Source organism: Gadus macrocephalus, chromosome 12 (genome assembly GCF_031168955.1).
Source record: "Gadus macrocephalus chromosome 12, ASM3116895v1".
Classification (NCBI taxonomy): domain Eukaryota; kingdom Metazoa; phylum Chordata; class Actinopteri; order Gadiformes; family Gadidae; genus Gadus; species Gadus macrocephalus.
Genome location: NC_082393.1, coordinates 17,429,042 through 17,445,841, shown reverse-complemented (window position 1 = coordinate 17,445,841; position 16,800 = coordinate 17,429,042). Strand labels below are relative to the sequence as shown.

Sequence of the window (16,800 nt, the reverse complement as noted above, 5' to 3'; positions counted from 1 at the left end):
GACCGAGCGAGGCTTCCGAGATAGAATTGAAGATGGATGCGCCCAGTGTGACATTCAGTGAACTGTTTTCATTGTGTTTGGACCGCTTTGGTGGTTTAAATCGCAATTTCAATCACTCGTATTGCTGTAATAACTTACATATGCAGATGATACATTGAAACATGAAATTAAGTGAAAATTGTAGAAGTTCAAATGGCTGCGTTTTCGTAGGGTGAAAACGCACCGTTTCATTTATATTATTTCGTAGTCCTGAAATAATATAAATGAAAATAGTAGTAGTAGTCGGCCAATGCTACCGCAACAATAGCTTTCCGGGTGGCGTCCATGTTTTTCTCCGACGACCTACGCTCAAAACATAATAAAACGATTTTAGTGTGGGCGTGGCGTCCGATCCGAGATCCGAGTCGGCTCACAGAGAATACTCGAACGCACCATTACGCCTCGTTTCCACATACGTATGTTTTTCGTATCCGTACTTCCGTAAATTTACGGAAGGGGTCGCTAGTGCTTTACGTACGGACATGAATTTATTTACGGACAGCCAAAAAGATGGGGGAACGCATGATAATGGCCGTTTTTCGGAGACCGGTACTGTGGAATATGAGGATCGACATCTACCGCGATAAGAACAAAACCAACCAGGCTTTGAAGGAGATCGGTGAGGAGTTTGGCCTGCCAGGTAATTACATGTTTTGTGAAATATATTTAATTAAAAAGAGCGGGTTACCGTTGATAGCATGGTTGACCAATTCATGTTAGCTAACTACTTTTAAGCTAATAATGCCGAATCAATACAGCCGTATTGTTCATAAATTGGTTATTATGACAGGTAGGCTATTTTACCCCTTGCATAGTGTTATAAATATCCCAATTTACTCAAGCATAACACAATAGGGTAGGCCAGATTACTTTGAAATGTTTAATGTTGAAAAGTAAACTTTTTTTATTGTCTTCCCAATAATATGGAATATGTTGCTATACCCAAACCCGATACTGTAGTATACTGTACTGTAGTACAGAGGTTTTCTTTTAGACCAAGCATAAATTGAATGAAGTAATATAAAATCATAGGATCATTAATGTTTATTGTCATGTAGTTATCTGAAAATTGCAGTTATTATTTGAAATGGCAACAACTTAATATCTATTTCCCTTGTGCTCTCACAGAAAAAGACTGTAAAAAAAGGTGGCGCGACCTGAGGGATCGATATGTGAGGGAGAGGAGGGAGGCATCAGAAACCACAGCCAGTGGCAGCGCTGCCAGCAACAGGAGGCCCTGGTGCCATGCTGGACTGATGGCCTTTATAGACCCCTTCGTGGCATCCAGGATGACGACCAGCAACATGCCAGAGAGTTGTGGGAATGGTGTGGATGAGAGTGTGAATGAGAGTGAGATTGAGAGTGTGCATGAGAGTGAACGGGAGGCCTTCTTGGCAGCTACCAACTCCAGCATGGAAGATTTTGTGAATGTGAATGTGACTGAGAATGTGATGAATGAGACTGTGGCGAATGAGAGTGTGGAGAATGAGAGTGTGGTGAATGAGAGAGTGAATGTGCAAGTGAATGCAGGTCGGGCTGCAGGTTCTGCTGTTGCTCCGGGCAGGAAGAGGAGGGCTGGAAGGGCAGAGGCACCCATGCCAGCCTTTGAGCGTAACCTGATGCTCGCCCTGGAGAGAACAGCTGGCCCCAGTGTCCCTACTAGTCCGGTCGTGGATGAGGACCACCATTTCTTGCTCAGCCTCCTGCCATCACTGCGGCGGCTGGAGCTTAGCAAGAAGGCATTCTTGAAGCTACAGATACATCGCCTGATGTATGAGGCAGAGTTTCAATGTAAGTGGGCAATGGTTACAATATACCTGTTAATTGTTATTGCAAATATTTCCCTGACTTGATTGACCTGTCGCTATAACCTGGCTGTTCTGTCTTTTTGTCATTTGGCTTTTTCAGAACAAACTCCTGTGACCTGGTGACTCCTGTTCTTTTAATTTAAAATGTTAGTTCTATTTTTTTAAATTAAATAAAATCACTTGATTGTTTATAAAAAAGATTGTTTATGATTTGGTTCTTTTCACTTTAAAGCAAATAAGATAATGTTACAAGTACTCATAGAGCAAATTATCTGACAAACCACAAATAATTTACTTTATCAGCCTGAAAAAAATATCCTATCATAACCCATGCAAATATTTATTCATAACACAGTGAAGATGGGTGTTCAGAAAAGTATACTGTACAAATTCATATGGGTTTAAGGGACGGGAAGTTTGCTCTTTATTGATGTGAGTGGCCCTGAAAAGGGCCTTTTTTTATGAAGATGATGGTATCAAACTACATTATTCTGCCATGAAACCTCGCCAGCAGCGCTGTTGAAGTAGGTCATGAACCTCTCCCTCTCCTGCATCACTTCCTTGGTGGAGTTGTTGGTTCCAAGACGCCTGCCTCTTTCCAAGGGGACTGCTTCGTCACTTGATGGAGGTTTGGCCTCTGTTGACCTCAGCAGGTTGTGGAGGATGCAGGTTGCCTTTACACAGGCTTCCACATGCTCAGGATTTTGCCCCATCACTCGGTAGTACATGTGGAACCTGGATGCAAGGATCCCAAAGGCACACTCGACCACCAGACGAGCCCGAGACAGACGGTAGTTAAACAACCGCTTCTGCCTTGTCAGGTTGTTTCCAGGGTAGGGCCTCATGATGTGCTTCTGCAGAGGGAAGGCCTCGTCCCCCACAAACACGTGTGGCATCTCACCAAGCTCGGGAGCACCAGGAAGGCTTCTGTCAGCTGGGATGTGGAGTGTGCCTGCTTGAAGGGCTTTTCCGAAGGCAGATGCTCTCAGGGTACCGCCATCACTCCCTTTCCCATAGGCACCGACGTCCACCATCCGGAAACAGTAGTTTGCATCCACTACTGCCAGCAACACAATCGAGAAGGTCCCCTTATAATTGTGGTACATGGAACCTGAGCAGGGTGGAGCCCGGATCGTGACGTGTTTCCCATCTATCGCACCAATGCAGTTGGGAAAGTCCCACTCCTTCTCGAACTCCTCTGCGATGGCTCTCCATTCCTCCTCTTTTGGCATCTGCATGTGAGTGCTCACAAAGCCATCCCAGATGGCATTTGCGACCTCTGGCACGATGCGTGAGATTGTGGAAACACCAACCCGAAAGCTGTACCCCAAGGACTTGTAGGAGTCCCCTGTTGCCAGGTATCTAAAATCAGAAAGACAAAAATAATGTTACATTACAGGTAATTTACTATTAAAGGCTGCAGCGATTTTGATTACAATGTAATCAATGCTTAGACATGCCACACACATCTTGCTCTTACAAAGCTGTAAGTTGTGCTGTTTTCTGTATATATCACCAAATACTAATGTCAACATCTGATGGCATTACTGTTGTGTGTGTGTGTGTGTGTGTGTGTGTGTGTGTGTGTGTGTGTGTGTGTGTGTGTGTGTGTGTGTGGGCTATATGTGTGTGTGTGTGTGTGTAGCCTATATCTCTTCAATAAAATAATATAAAGTATTTCGAACATAAAACATGCAAGCAGGATTATAGTTATAATTATAGTCCTATCAATAAGCTTACCTCAAACAGATTGCCAGGCACTCCGCAGGGGAGATCGCCTGGCGGTAGGTGGTATCCTGCCGAGCGATTTTTGGACCCACGACGGACAGAACAGAATCGAACATCAGCTTGGGCAGTCGGAAGAAGTTTTTAAAAGCATCTCCATCCCCGAGTCGCAGCTCCTGGACCAGCCGGTGATAAGCGCCAAACTCCAAGCGCTTGGCCAAAAACTGCCTTGTCCAGCATGATGCCCTGCGTCTCTGCCATCTCTGGCGATTGCGCCAATATAGATAAGCGATGGCGAGCACTCTCACTCGTGTTGGTGTCATCGCAAAGTCTATTAAACAAAAATAAAAATGAGCGCTAAAATTATTGAGGGAAATCACAGCAGTAGACTATAATTATATAATTAGGGGTATCCATAGCCATAAATTAGGCCTATACAAATAATACAATCAACATACAATCAAATCCGACTGTATTTTATATTAAACTCATACAAACGAATGATCAAACAGATATCTGACCGTTATTTATGTAAAACATATGATATATTAAACTGATCTGTAACCATTATAACCATTTCATATCAAAATGATGAAGTATAGAGGATCTGAAAACAGAAATACTCACAATTTGTCTTCCAAACTCAAAAGCAAGCGAGCTAGCAAAACTTTCATCCGGTATCTCCGTAAAACGACGGCGAAAGTTAAATTTTTTTAACGTATATTACGGACATACCGGACAGAAATTTTACGGAGGGGAGGAGTCTCGGAGGAAAAACTGACATTTCGGAGAATCACATTGGAATGAATGGACTTTCGGTCGGAGACGGTTGGATCGCATACGAGAATGTACGTATGTGGAAACCAGAGGCGCCGCGTCCCATTAGGCATACCAGGCAATTGCTTGGGGCCCCGGGCCACTACTAGGGCCCCCAAAAGGCCCCCCCAAAAAAAAATAAAAATAATCGCCCCAAATGCTTTTGCGCTTACTGTCGTGTTACAGGCACTTTATTTTGCACTTTTAAAAAAACACATTTAATTTAGCCATTGATATTGCCTCGTCAAGCGCTGTAAGCTTTGTTTTTGGTTATGTTATTATTACTGTAGGCTACAACGTAGATAAATGTTCAAAGATGTTCACACTTTTACAAGGTTTTTCCAAAATAGCCGTCGAATTCTATTCTGCGCCGTCGGGCGCAGAATAGCGCACCGTCGAATTCTGCGCCCACACTGTAAATGCAGGAAAAATGAGGCAAACCCCAACCAAATGTTTTCAGGTCATTTGTCGTCCTCATATCTGTATGTGTGCACAATTATTCATGTCTGCGATCATCACAGAGTCCACAAGCAGCAGGTCGCAATCCACGATGGGTCACTTAACCTTCCTGCTTCATCATGTAAACAAGTATGACGTTGGATGTGTCTGATTGGATCCAATTTGAATTCCGTGAATATAAACAGATTGACAACCGTTATCAGAAAGTTAACCACCACAACGTAGACTTTATTAGCAGCAGTTTCAATACAAGTTTCAACACTTTATGAGCAGCAGTTTCACACTGAAGGCATGATGCCACCATAGGTTTGCAGAGAACTATATAGGCCTACAATATGCACACTGAAGGCATGATGCCACCATAGGTTTGCAGAGAACTATATACAATATGCACACTGAAGGCATGATGCCACCATAGGTTTGCAGAGAACTACATACAATATGCACACTGAAGGCATGATGCCACCATTGGTTTGCAGAGAACTATATACAATATGCACACTAAAGGCATGATGCCACCATAGGTTTGCAGAGAACTATATAGGCTACAATACAACTATATACAATATGCACACTTGAAAGGGGTGGGGTGGTGGTGGGGGTTGTGAGGGCCGCTGAAACCCCAGCATTTACAGTGTGGTCGCAGATTTCGACGGTCTGCTGTCATGAATTGTGACCCATCGGGGATTGCGACCTGCTGCTTGTGGACTCTGTGATGATCGCAGACATGAATAATTGTGGGCACATACAGATATGAGGACGACAAATGACCTGAAAACATTTGGTTGGGGTTTGACTCATTTTCCCCGCATTTGTGTGGTCGCAGATTTCGACGGTCTGCTGTCATGAATTGTGACCCATCGGGGATTGCGACCTGCTGCTTGTGGACTCTGTGATGATCGCAGACATGAATAATTGTGGGCACATACAGATATGAGGACGACAAATGACCTGAAAACATTTGGTTGGGGTTTGACTCATTTTCCCTGCATTTGTGTGGTCGCAGATTTCGACGGTCTGCTGTCATGAATTGTGACCCATCGGGGATTGCGACCTGCTGCTTGTGGACTCTGTGATGATCGCAGACATAAATAATAATTGTGGCATTAGTTCATATTTATTTCATAAACGGCAGTAAAAAATAATAATAACGGTGGGCATTACAACAAAAACATAAAATGTGCTTAATAAATAGGCTACATTTGATTTCATTTGCATTTCACAGACCCATAGAATGGATAAGGTGTTTAGTACGGTCAATCACCGTTGCTTCTTTCCCCATTAGACGCTACAGTCAGTAAGACGCTTTCAAGAAAGAAAGCATTGTCCGGTGTCACAAAACGAATGTACCCATTCCGAGTCTAGCTTCAAACTCGTGCATGTTGCAGAAAATGTGCAACAGCGCCCTCTGGGGTCACATTTCGACAGGTCGCAGAATTCGGTGTAAAGGTGCGGCCACACCAGATGCGTATCTCGCATACTTTTTACGCGAGATACGCGCGTATAATGTTGCTTGACCATTTTGTGTCAAAAATGGTCGCATACGCGCAATACGCGCTATACCTGTCCCTGAGTGACTTCCACCTCCTGTCCACTGACAAGAACATATATACATATTAAGTTGTGTAACCTGACAAGCGGGACAGTCTGTTGTAGTAGTATCACTTAATATTACTGCTAACTGGTGCTACCGCTAACCGGCGCTAACTTTTTTCATAGTAGAACACAACCGATAGCTGAAGCCAAGCAAAATACACACACACATTATTCACTGATCTTACCAGGAACGCCAATATCCTCTGCCACGTCGACCCACGCCCTCTCTGTTTTGTTCCTGTCCCTGTACGACACCATCGTGGTGTCGTACAGGACAGGACGGCCGCACACGGCGACGATGATATTTTGATCCACCTAAATTTCTGTTTGTGTATTGTCTGTAGTGTTGATCAGCAGAGAAATAGTCCGCCAAGACGTTGAGGTTGCTTAGTAACCAGAGACTCTGTCCATGCAAGTGAACGGAGCGTTCCCTCTTCGTCATAACTATCAAACCAAACATCCTTCACATTCACCGAGCGAACATTATGAAAGTAAAATGCACATTTCTCGCTAGAAATGTTTCCATAATAGCATTTAATGGCGTAACTATGTTACTATTTCCACACAGAATAAAGAAAGATGTCGGCCGTATGCTTCTGTCCAAGCTCACTACTCTCTGCCAGTGACGTCGGGTCAAGCTCAACGTTGATTGGGCAATACGGCTAATCGTCATGCGTATGAGCGTAAAAAGTTCAATTTTTTGAACTCTTGAAATGTACGCGATATACGCACTTTACGCGCGTATAGCGCGTACATATACGCGCCTCATACGCGCAATACGTGCGTACAATGTTGCTTATACGCATATTACGCGTAATACGCGCGTAAACCAATGGTTCCCTATGGAAAAAATGGCGATTTCATACGCGAAGTACGCGAAATACGCGTCTGGTGTGGCCGCACCTTAACACCTGTATGTGCGCTGGGAGCGCACCGTTTAAGTTTGAAAGTTGAAATGTTTGTGTGTCTGATACGCTATGTGATACAGTACTGTTTACACAGCACAGTACCGTACATGTTCTGTAGCTACTATTTCACTAAATTGTAACACTTGAATACTTTATGCAAATATGCAACTTGTTTGTTGAAATGTTAATAAATGGGAGCTTCCTCAAGCAGCCATCTCTTACCCGACAATCCCCTCTGTGCACGAAACCTTGCATATTGTAATTAAATATTAAAACACCCGCGGCTTATAGTCCAGTGCGGCTTATCTATGTACACATCATTCAATTTAGCTGCTGCGGCTTATACTCGGGTGCGCCTTATAGTGCGGAAAATACGGTAGATGAGACACCAACATCATCTGAACCTTCTATAAATTCCGAGAAGAGCACTCTTGATATGTGTGCCTCTGCTGATGCACAACTCAAGGCAGCTGGATTAAGTCAGTCTACTGTAAACAGTTTTGTCTCATCCATGGAAGAAGTGTTTTTTGAGATTAATAGTCAGGCTAAAGATGCAGCTTTACAGTGCTTATCTCCTCCTCATTGAAAATAAGAATAAAATAGAGGAATCCTTCAAACAGTTGGAAAATGGAAATCCCTTCACATGCTTGAATACAGAAACCAAACGAAACAAACACTTCAAAGAGAAATGGGGAAACGTTGAACCTGTTGAAAAGGTGCTCGGCGCAAGATTTGACAGCAGAAGAAACAAATCTACTGGGACATATGACCAGGTCATTATAACGGATAAGTTTTCATATGTTCTCATCCTAGAAACGCTTAAGAACATTTTTGATAACCCAGAACTGACCAACATGTTCAAGCCCAGGCACATTCCCAAATAAGGTGTTTATACAGACATAAGAGATGCCAACTATTTTAAAGTAAATCTGTTATTTTCTAAAGAGAACGATGCATTGCAGATTCAACTGTTTTATGACGACTTTGAAACAGCAAATCCCTTGGGCTCTAAAAAGGGTATCCATAAATTAGGGGCTATATATTTTACCCTGAGAAATTTCCCCCCAATCTTTAATTCGGCTTTGATTAATATTCATTTATGTGCTCTTTTCCACGCACAGGACATAAAACGTTATGGTTTTAATCTGATACTTGAACCACTGGTGAATGATATAAAAGTACTTGAGACAGAGGGACTTAACATTTCCATGTTTGAACGTGTTATTCATGGTACCATTGTCCATGTCACTGGGGATAATTTGGGTTTGCATGGTCTGTTTGGCTTTGTGGAATCATTTAGCGCTCGCTATTGCTGTCGTTTCTGTCTCCTTGAGAAAACAAACTGTCAAACTTTCAAACTGTGTTCTGTGAAGATAATCCTGAAGTTGCATTAAGAACTATTGAGATGCACACCCAGCACTGTCAAACTTTACAAACTAACTCTACGCTACCTCATACATATGGTGTGAAACGCACTTGTCTGTTGAATACACTACAGTATTTTAACACAAACAACTTTTTTGTAGATATAATGCATGATATCTTAGAAGGGGTTGCTCAGTTTGAGGTCAAACTTGTTTTACAGTACATTCAGGGCAACTTCCTGAATGCCAAACAACTGGCTGGTAGAATCCATGCTTTTGACTATGGTTATAATCAACAGCGAAATCGACCACCTAGAGTAAAAATGCTTGATGGAAGTAATGATTTGGGACTGAATGCTATACAATCCTGGTGCATATTGCGCAACATGCCGTTGCTTTTGGTGATTTATTTCAGACAGGTGATGGTTATTGGCGTCTTCTACTTTTGCTTCTACAGATTGTTAACATTGTTTTTTCACCTGTCCTCTCAGAGGGCATGACCATATACCTCAAACACTTAATCATTGATCATCATCAACTCTTCAAGCAGTTATTTCCTCAGCTCAATCTCTTACCAAAGCATAATTTCATGATTCATTACCCTCATATTATAAGGACCATTGGCCCAATTCTGCACATGTGGTGCATGCGTTACGAAGCTAAACATAACTTCTTTAAGAAACAATTTAAAAACTTTAAAAACATTACACAAACATTCGCCAAAAAGCACCAGAGTTGTATGGCATTCTATCGAGAATCCTTTACCAAGGAAAGACTAGACTTTGGGCCCTGGAAAAATGCTTCAACTAAGTGAGCTCAAAAATGGCCCAGACATTACTTCCAAATTTGGAGCTGAATTGTCAACCAGTATTTTTTCTGCCAAATGGATTAAATACCATGGTACCGAGTACCGCCGTGACTTCATTATCTGTACTGAGGTAGCATTTGAGATGCCTTTGTTTTGTAAGATAGTCTATTGCTGTGAAGGATGAAAATGTATTACTCTGTGGAAAACTGATGGAAACTGTTTGTTTTGAGCATCATTAACATGCCTCTAAGATCAGAATGCATCCAGAAAATTTTCGAAAAGTGTTGAACCTTGATGAGCTGTGTTACTTCAAACCATTTGATGTTCAAATGTGTTATGGAAATATAGATTGCTCAAAGTACATAATCCCATACTGCCATTTTATGTAGCCCTCAATGATTGAATGAATTGTCTCTTTCTGCCTTGACATTCAAGCCTGTCCGCCTGACAGTTTGCACTAAAATAAACAAGTTGAACTGCATTATTTTCTGATAACTTGTCATTTTTTAAATATTCTGCTTTTTAGAACATTCAGAAGTTTTAATGATACTTCAGTGTTAGTGTCATTATTTTACTGTTTTTTAACTGCACGAGAGTAACTTTTCAACACAGTAGTGTGTAACTGTTACGAACCACACTTTGGGTCACACCCCGGACCGAGTAACACAAACTGAAAGTCAAGACTTACGTTGAAAACAGACGTTTTATTTTGTAGACGCTGCCTTGTACATGGCGGGACGGTTATTAAATCAACGAAAGGAAAGATAATAAAACAGAAAGAAAACCCTAACTAACCCTAACTCTGGGGGACCCAACTTGTCCTACTCAGAAAGTAAAAGGGAATGTGAATTAGTCGGAACCTATATCTACTCTGCTCCAACCTAACCTAAAAACAACCATCTCCAACCAACAACGTATAAAGTGAAGTAAAAAGCAATAATGTTCCCACATGGGAAAAGGACGGCACTGGACCGCAAATTACTAACACAAGAGAAACTAGTTCACACATGAACGATCGGTGACTTCCTTGTATCGCGACGGAGAAAAACAGTAAGCGTGCGGGACCAGGAACGAATTCCCCCCCCCTTTGCAGTCTGGGCTGGGCGGTCTTTATAGGCGACGTCAGGCCGCAGCGGGAACAACCAGCCTATAGGAGGAAGAGAATGCAGAACAGCGCAGCTGCGCAAAATCTCACATTTGTCCGTACAGGAACGTAACACCCCCACCCTTAAGAAAATAAATTGGGGGTTAAGTTTGTGAAATCAAGCTGAATATTTACAAAAATACAAATATACACAAATGTACATAACATTTCTTTTTTCTTTTAAAAAAAAACCATCTTAACAAACAATTTATTTACACTAATCCAGAATTACGTGCTCGAAAGGCTCCGACGCAACAGGAATTGGTTGCAACGGCGCAGGTGGAATGACCTGATTAGGTTTACCTGTGATTTGGCACGGATGACATGTTTTACAATATCTAACTACGTCTCGTTTAAGACCTGGCCAGAAGAAATGGCGTAAAATTCGGTCAGTTGTTTTATTTACGCCGAGATGACCCGCAAAGTGATGGTCATGAGCGAGACTCAGAACTTCATCACGGAAGGACGCAGGGATAACGATCTGATACAGAACTCTCCACTCATCTTGCGCTGAGGCCGTAAGAGGCCTCCACTTGCGCATTAAGACTCCATCTCTAAGGAAATAGCCATGAGGCAACTGCTCAATGTCCTCATCGGACATCACTTCAGAAAAGAGCGTCGCAAGAGAGGGGTCATTTTTCTGTTCCTTGCTAAGCAGATCTCGGTCCACAGACAGTTTAGGAACAGCAGCATGGGACGACAGTGACTCAGCAGTCTGAGTGACAACACTATCGTGAATGAGTGAGGGTCGAGCCATAAAGGAATCGCTAAGAACGATAATCGCATTGCGTTGCTCCTGAATAGCAGTCGCTTTAACGTCTCTCGCCATGGCACGCGTAACAACGCTACTAGCCAGAGTTACCTTTTCACTGCAATGGAGTAACTTTTCAACACAGTAGTGTGTAACATCAACACTAGCCAGAGCTACCTTTTCACTGCAATAGAGTAACTTTTCAACACAGTAGTGTGTAACATCAACACTAGCCAGAGCTACCTTTTCACTGCAATAGAGTAACTTTTCAACACAGTAGTGTGTAACATCAACACTAGCCAGAGTTATTTTAATGGCCAGTGTTACCTTCAAATAACTCAATGCAGTGTCAATCAGCATTCAACATCACCATCAGAGTTGATTTGTTATCACAAAAGAGTTATTTATTAACACTGCTGGGAATAATATTAACACTCTAGAGAGTTGTTTAACCTTCAGTGTTTTATTTAGATAACACTATATAGTGTATACAAGTGTTAATTGTTAACTCTATTTGGAGCTACTCTAAAATTTTAACACTTTGAAAAGAGTTCATTTAACTCCAATTCAGAGTTCGGACCACATACACTCGGAAATGGTGTTAAATGTTACTCTTTTAGTGTTATTTTAACACTTCAAAATGTACTGTGTACGCACCTGACTGAACAGCATCCATCCTCTTGTTACTTGTGTAAAAAAAACGGAAGAAGAAACGATAGGGTGGGCTAACACACCAAAAGCTGTAGAAGATGCAAAATCGCAGAATAGCTCAAAACTCAGCGCTGTCCAAAATATTTACAGCTCATATTGCTCTTGCGATTTTGCTTTTCCATTTAAAGAAGCCGCGCATTTTGCCTGAACGCTCGTTGTTGAGGCAAGTGCTGCTGCTGATGCCGAGCCACTAAAACACATGATAGTCATAAGTTTGTTCAATAGAAAAGGAATAATAAGCATAAATATATGAAACACTGAATAACTAATGAATCCAGCAATTGCTTAGATGCTAGATTATAGCTTAGTTGATTGCTATCGTGTGTGTGTGTGTGTGTGTGTGTGTGTGTGTGTGTGTAGTAGTGTTTATTATGGAAAAGGTCCGCTCAACCGGAGCATTTGTGCCAGTAGTGGAGCAGATTAGTAAAAAAATCGTTCACTATGGTATAGAAGCATGAAATTTAGCAAAAAAGGCGAAAAAGGCATTGGATACTCAAAAATTCAATATGGCGGCCATTTTTCAAGATGGCCACCATTGTTATTCAATGCTTATTATATCAATTATTCAAACAGTGATCCAAGCATAATATTTGATACAAATACTATCTAAAGGACATGTTAATGGAAAAAGATGCTTGTCCCAGTAAAATTCCAGATGGCCGCCATTTTTAAGATGGCCACCGTTCCTGTCAAATATTAATTATTTAAATTGTTCAAATGGTGATTCAAGCATACAATTAGGCAGTTCTGTGCAAGTGAACCCCAATCTAAAACATTTGCATCTTCCACGGCACTCTGATTTGCAGCCACACTTAGTTGTTCACAACTTTGTGCAACTGGTGCATTTGCCGTCGAAAATAACCCCCATTGTTCACCAAGCTTTTTCCATCCCCAGTCAGCAGGACTCTGCTTCTGGCTGACACTGGGTTGCTTGACCCTATATGCAGCCTGCCTGATATGCAGCACGTTTAGTGTGTTGAAGCAGAGCTGCTCTTGTTGGAGGAATGTCCTCATATGGCCTCTGCTTTCGGGCAAACATGTCAAGTCTAGCCTCATCTACACTAACAGCTGTGCTTGATCGATCATACAACAGGACCACAAACTGCTCAAGGATCAAATGAGGGCTTTCTGGGAGGTATATTTTGGTATACTTTTAGTATGTTATTCAGCACACCAAATACTACTAGAATCCATTGAAAAACCTTTTGTATATTTTTTTGGGGGGTTAAGCCCTTTCTTTTCATAGATTGACTCACCTATTCCTTAACACATTACATTGACCTCTGACAGAAATGGTGGCCATCTTGAAAATGGTCGCCATCTTTAATTTTTGAGTGGCACTCACCTTTTTCAATGAGAATGTTCCTTGAAGAATATTTGTAGCAAATGTGATGATAGCATCACCATTTGAAGAATTTATGTAAGGATTCAAGAGAAATGGCGGACATCTTGAAAAATGGTTGCCATCTAGAATTTTTGAGGGACAGGCACCGTTTTTAAAATAAAACATTCTTAAGAGAGTATTTTCACACTTTATGCCTACATCACTGTTTGAACGATTGACATTCAGTGGCGGCTGGCGATCAAACATGTTGGTGGGGCACAGTAATAGACAGGGGGTCTGAGGTCCCCCCCCCCCCCCCCCATATTTTTTTTTTGAATTTAATAGATTTGATTTCCTGTATTCTGGTGCATTTTGGGGATGGCCACTCCCTATTTACCTACTTTTCATTCAGATTCATAGCCTACATCCTGACTTGCAGGGCCTGGACAAGCTTACACTGCATTGTTCATGGCCATTCCACCAGCCATTGCTATTCGACCCATTGTTGTTATTCTGATATTGAGACAAATCATGATCACTGTCCTATAGCGTCCATTTTTTGTGAGTCTCAATGTCTACTTCAAATGCAGTTAGAAATATGGGACAGTTGCTTAATTTTATATGCTACAGGCCGAAAGACTAAATTAATATGTAACTTACTTGCTCCTTTTAAGTATAACATTGCTTGGGGAGTCCAATTCCTCCACTGAAAAGGGTTGAAAAGTGCTTACAACTCTGCTAGTTAGCGACCTATCTCCCCTCTACATGTAGTTGTGGTGCGCGAATGCTGCTGAGGGAGGTAGCCTATTTGAATGATTCGCTGAATTGTCCGGTCATATGGTGATAACAAAAATGAAAAGCGATACCATTGGCCTGGGGCGCACACTGGTGCGACCCGAGGGCGAACACTGGTGCGCCAATGAAAAGCTGTCTCTGCTTGATAGACAGCAAAAAGTTAGCGAGCTTACATTGACCTCAACGTGGCCGGCGCTCCTGACTTGGAGGAGGGCTTTATTTCGAATGACCAATAACTAGCGTAGCCCAAATCATTGACGTTCAGACGCATTTAAATGGTTGCTGGCAGTGACAATCATGTCGCACAATTAATCGAGGATAAACGCTATGTATTTTTTTTGATCGATTTCGTAATGATAATAGTTTATTAATAGTTGGCAGATATATTCAAGTGAATATTTCACGGAGGGGCGGCGCCCTAGCGCCCCCTATTGACCCACCGCCACTGATTACGAGCATTTGACAGAAATAGCGGCCACCTTGAAAAAATGGCCGCCATGTTGGATTTTTGGTGGCAAACGCCTTTTTCCCAAAAAGTGACCCTTAGAGAGTATCTGTGCCAAATTTCATGCTTGTATATACCAATTTGAACGATTCTTTTGAAAAATGCCATTAATCTGCTCCACTACAGGCAGACACACGGCAAACAAATTCGAAATAGATATTTCTTCGGTATCTCCATTCTGAAGTGCGCGCCCATCTCCCGGGGCCTCCCCGTAATTCTGACACCTCATTGTTCCGACTTCTCAATGGTCCGAAATATTTCCCATTAGATCGACATGCTACTATGCCGACGGTTCAATGTTCCGAAAACGGAACCCATTGGTCCGAAGGTCCGTTTGTCCAACTTTTCAAAAAGGAGGCGCATTAGGCCGACGGGTCAATATGCCGAATAGGCCTACACATAAAGAGTTGTATATCTCGCTCGCGCTCTCTCTCGCTCTCTCTCACTCTCTCTCCAAAATACAACATAGGCCTACATATCACGTTCACGATGAATATTGGAGAGCAAAGTGACGCTTCACTTCATTTCGACACAGTGTTTCAGCCCCATGGACAGAGAGCGTAGGTCTAATTCTCAACACGGGCACGAACACAGGTTTAAATTATTTTATTTGGATCTACAAACATTAATTAGAAGGTTTCAATCTGAAAACTAACCAGACACTGAATGTGCAAAATGCTTAAGCACGCAGAGGAGTAGAGATGAAATGATGATGGTTTAGCTGAGGTTAAAGCATTGCATATGACAATATGGCCTTCAGGGATAGACAACACAACATCTTTTCCAGATGTGGAGGCTGCCTATGGTTGCTGAGACTGGGCAGAATTTTAGAACTCTTTTCGCATCAGCCTTTTGCAGTCCACCTATCTGCAAACCTCGGAGCACAAGTTTGTGTACATGGCCCAGACTTCCGAACACAAGTATGATTAATTGGCAGTTATATCCTAGAGCTGTGATACATTCTACCAATGGCTGGTATTTCATGAACTTGGATGTGAAGCAAGTGTCCATATGCAGATGAAACGCACAGCCTATTTCAAAGATGGTAACTGATTTTCTGGCTTGGTTAATGAAAACAATGTATGGGGTGTTTGGGATGTTATACAGTATGTTGTTATCAGTACAATTATCAAACCAGTTCAATTTCACAGTGCTGTGCTTATACATGTGTTGTTCTGTCCTGTACTTGTCTGAGTTCTTGTGCGACCAAGTCCACCAGACGGTCATGTCTGGCGATGTACAGTCCTTTGTAAAAGCTACAGCCGTTTAGGAATGAGCCATTGTCTCTTTATTGTCTGGGGTGGGATGTAGGATGCAGTGTGGGTTGTGTTGTGACGGATACCAGATTGCCAGGTTGTATTTTGTTGGCAATACCTGTACCTGCGGGCCTTAATGCAAAAGATAAGGACGTCCTCTCCAATGGTCGTGTTTGAGAGGATAGAGTGGGACACAGAGTGGTTTGCAAAGGGTAGCAGTGCCAGTTTGCCCTGCAGGCTTAAGCTAGTCCAATGCTGTGCACTCTTCTACTTTCATTCTTAGCATTGTGGCTCTCGCTGTTTTGATTGACAGCTCGTGTTACCCATCTTCCTGTTCAAAGGTCGCGCATACATTGATGAGCGGGTCCGTGACAACAGAGTTCAGTGCAACAGGTGTACCATCGGGCCCCGCCCACTTCAGATTTATTCCTGAGCGGTGGCACAGGTCATTGAGATCCATCCAGTCTGACCGCACAACGAAGCCTGCAGTTCTGATGTCCAGTTTTCCATTATCTGTTATTTTGAATCCGAGGAATTGCCGCTCATTCTCCTTCGCAGGTGGGATTTTGCGTCGCTGCATATGCAGGAGTGATTCACGGGCCATTTCCCGGACTGTCACGTCGTCGCAGTTGAGCATCTTGAGGAGGTGGTTGGTTCTGGTGGCGGTGTAGACCCACTCAATGTTTGGGACTCCGAGACCTCCATCTCCGGGGGCTTGGAAGATGATGTCACGGGTCGAGTGGGTGTTTAAGCCAAGCATGATGTCACGGGTCGAGTGGGTGTTTAAGCCA

The 16,800-nt window shown here is 42.5% G+C and overlaps 2 protein-coding genes across 2 annotated transcripts; one reads left to right on the top strand and one right to left on the bottom strand.

Moving 5' to 3' along the window:
* The first annotated feature begins 440 nt into the window (after positions 1 to 440).
* Positions 441 to 2,005, top strand: LOC132469578 (uncharacterized). The gene is made up of 3 exons (XM_060067567.1): positions 441 to 679; positions 1,168 to 1,830; positions 1,948 to 2,005. Coding segments are annotated over exons 1-3 (795 nt in total). The 5' UTR covers positions 441 to 549; the 3' UTR covers positions 1,950 to 2,005.
* Positions 2,006 to 2,241: 236 nt separating this feature from the next.
* Positions 2,242 to 3,223, bottom strand: LOC132469793 (uncharacterized). The gene has a single exon (XM_060067862.1). It carries the CDS (start codon positions 3,083 to 3,085, stop codon positions 2,324 to 2,326), a length of 762 nt encoding a protein of 253 aa, XP_059923845.1. The 5' UTR covers positions 3,086 to 3,223; the 3' UTR covers positions 2,242 to 2,323.
* Positions 3,224 to 16,800: the final 13,577 nt, after the last annotated feature.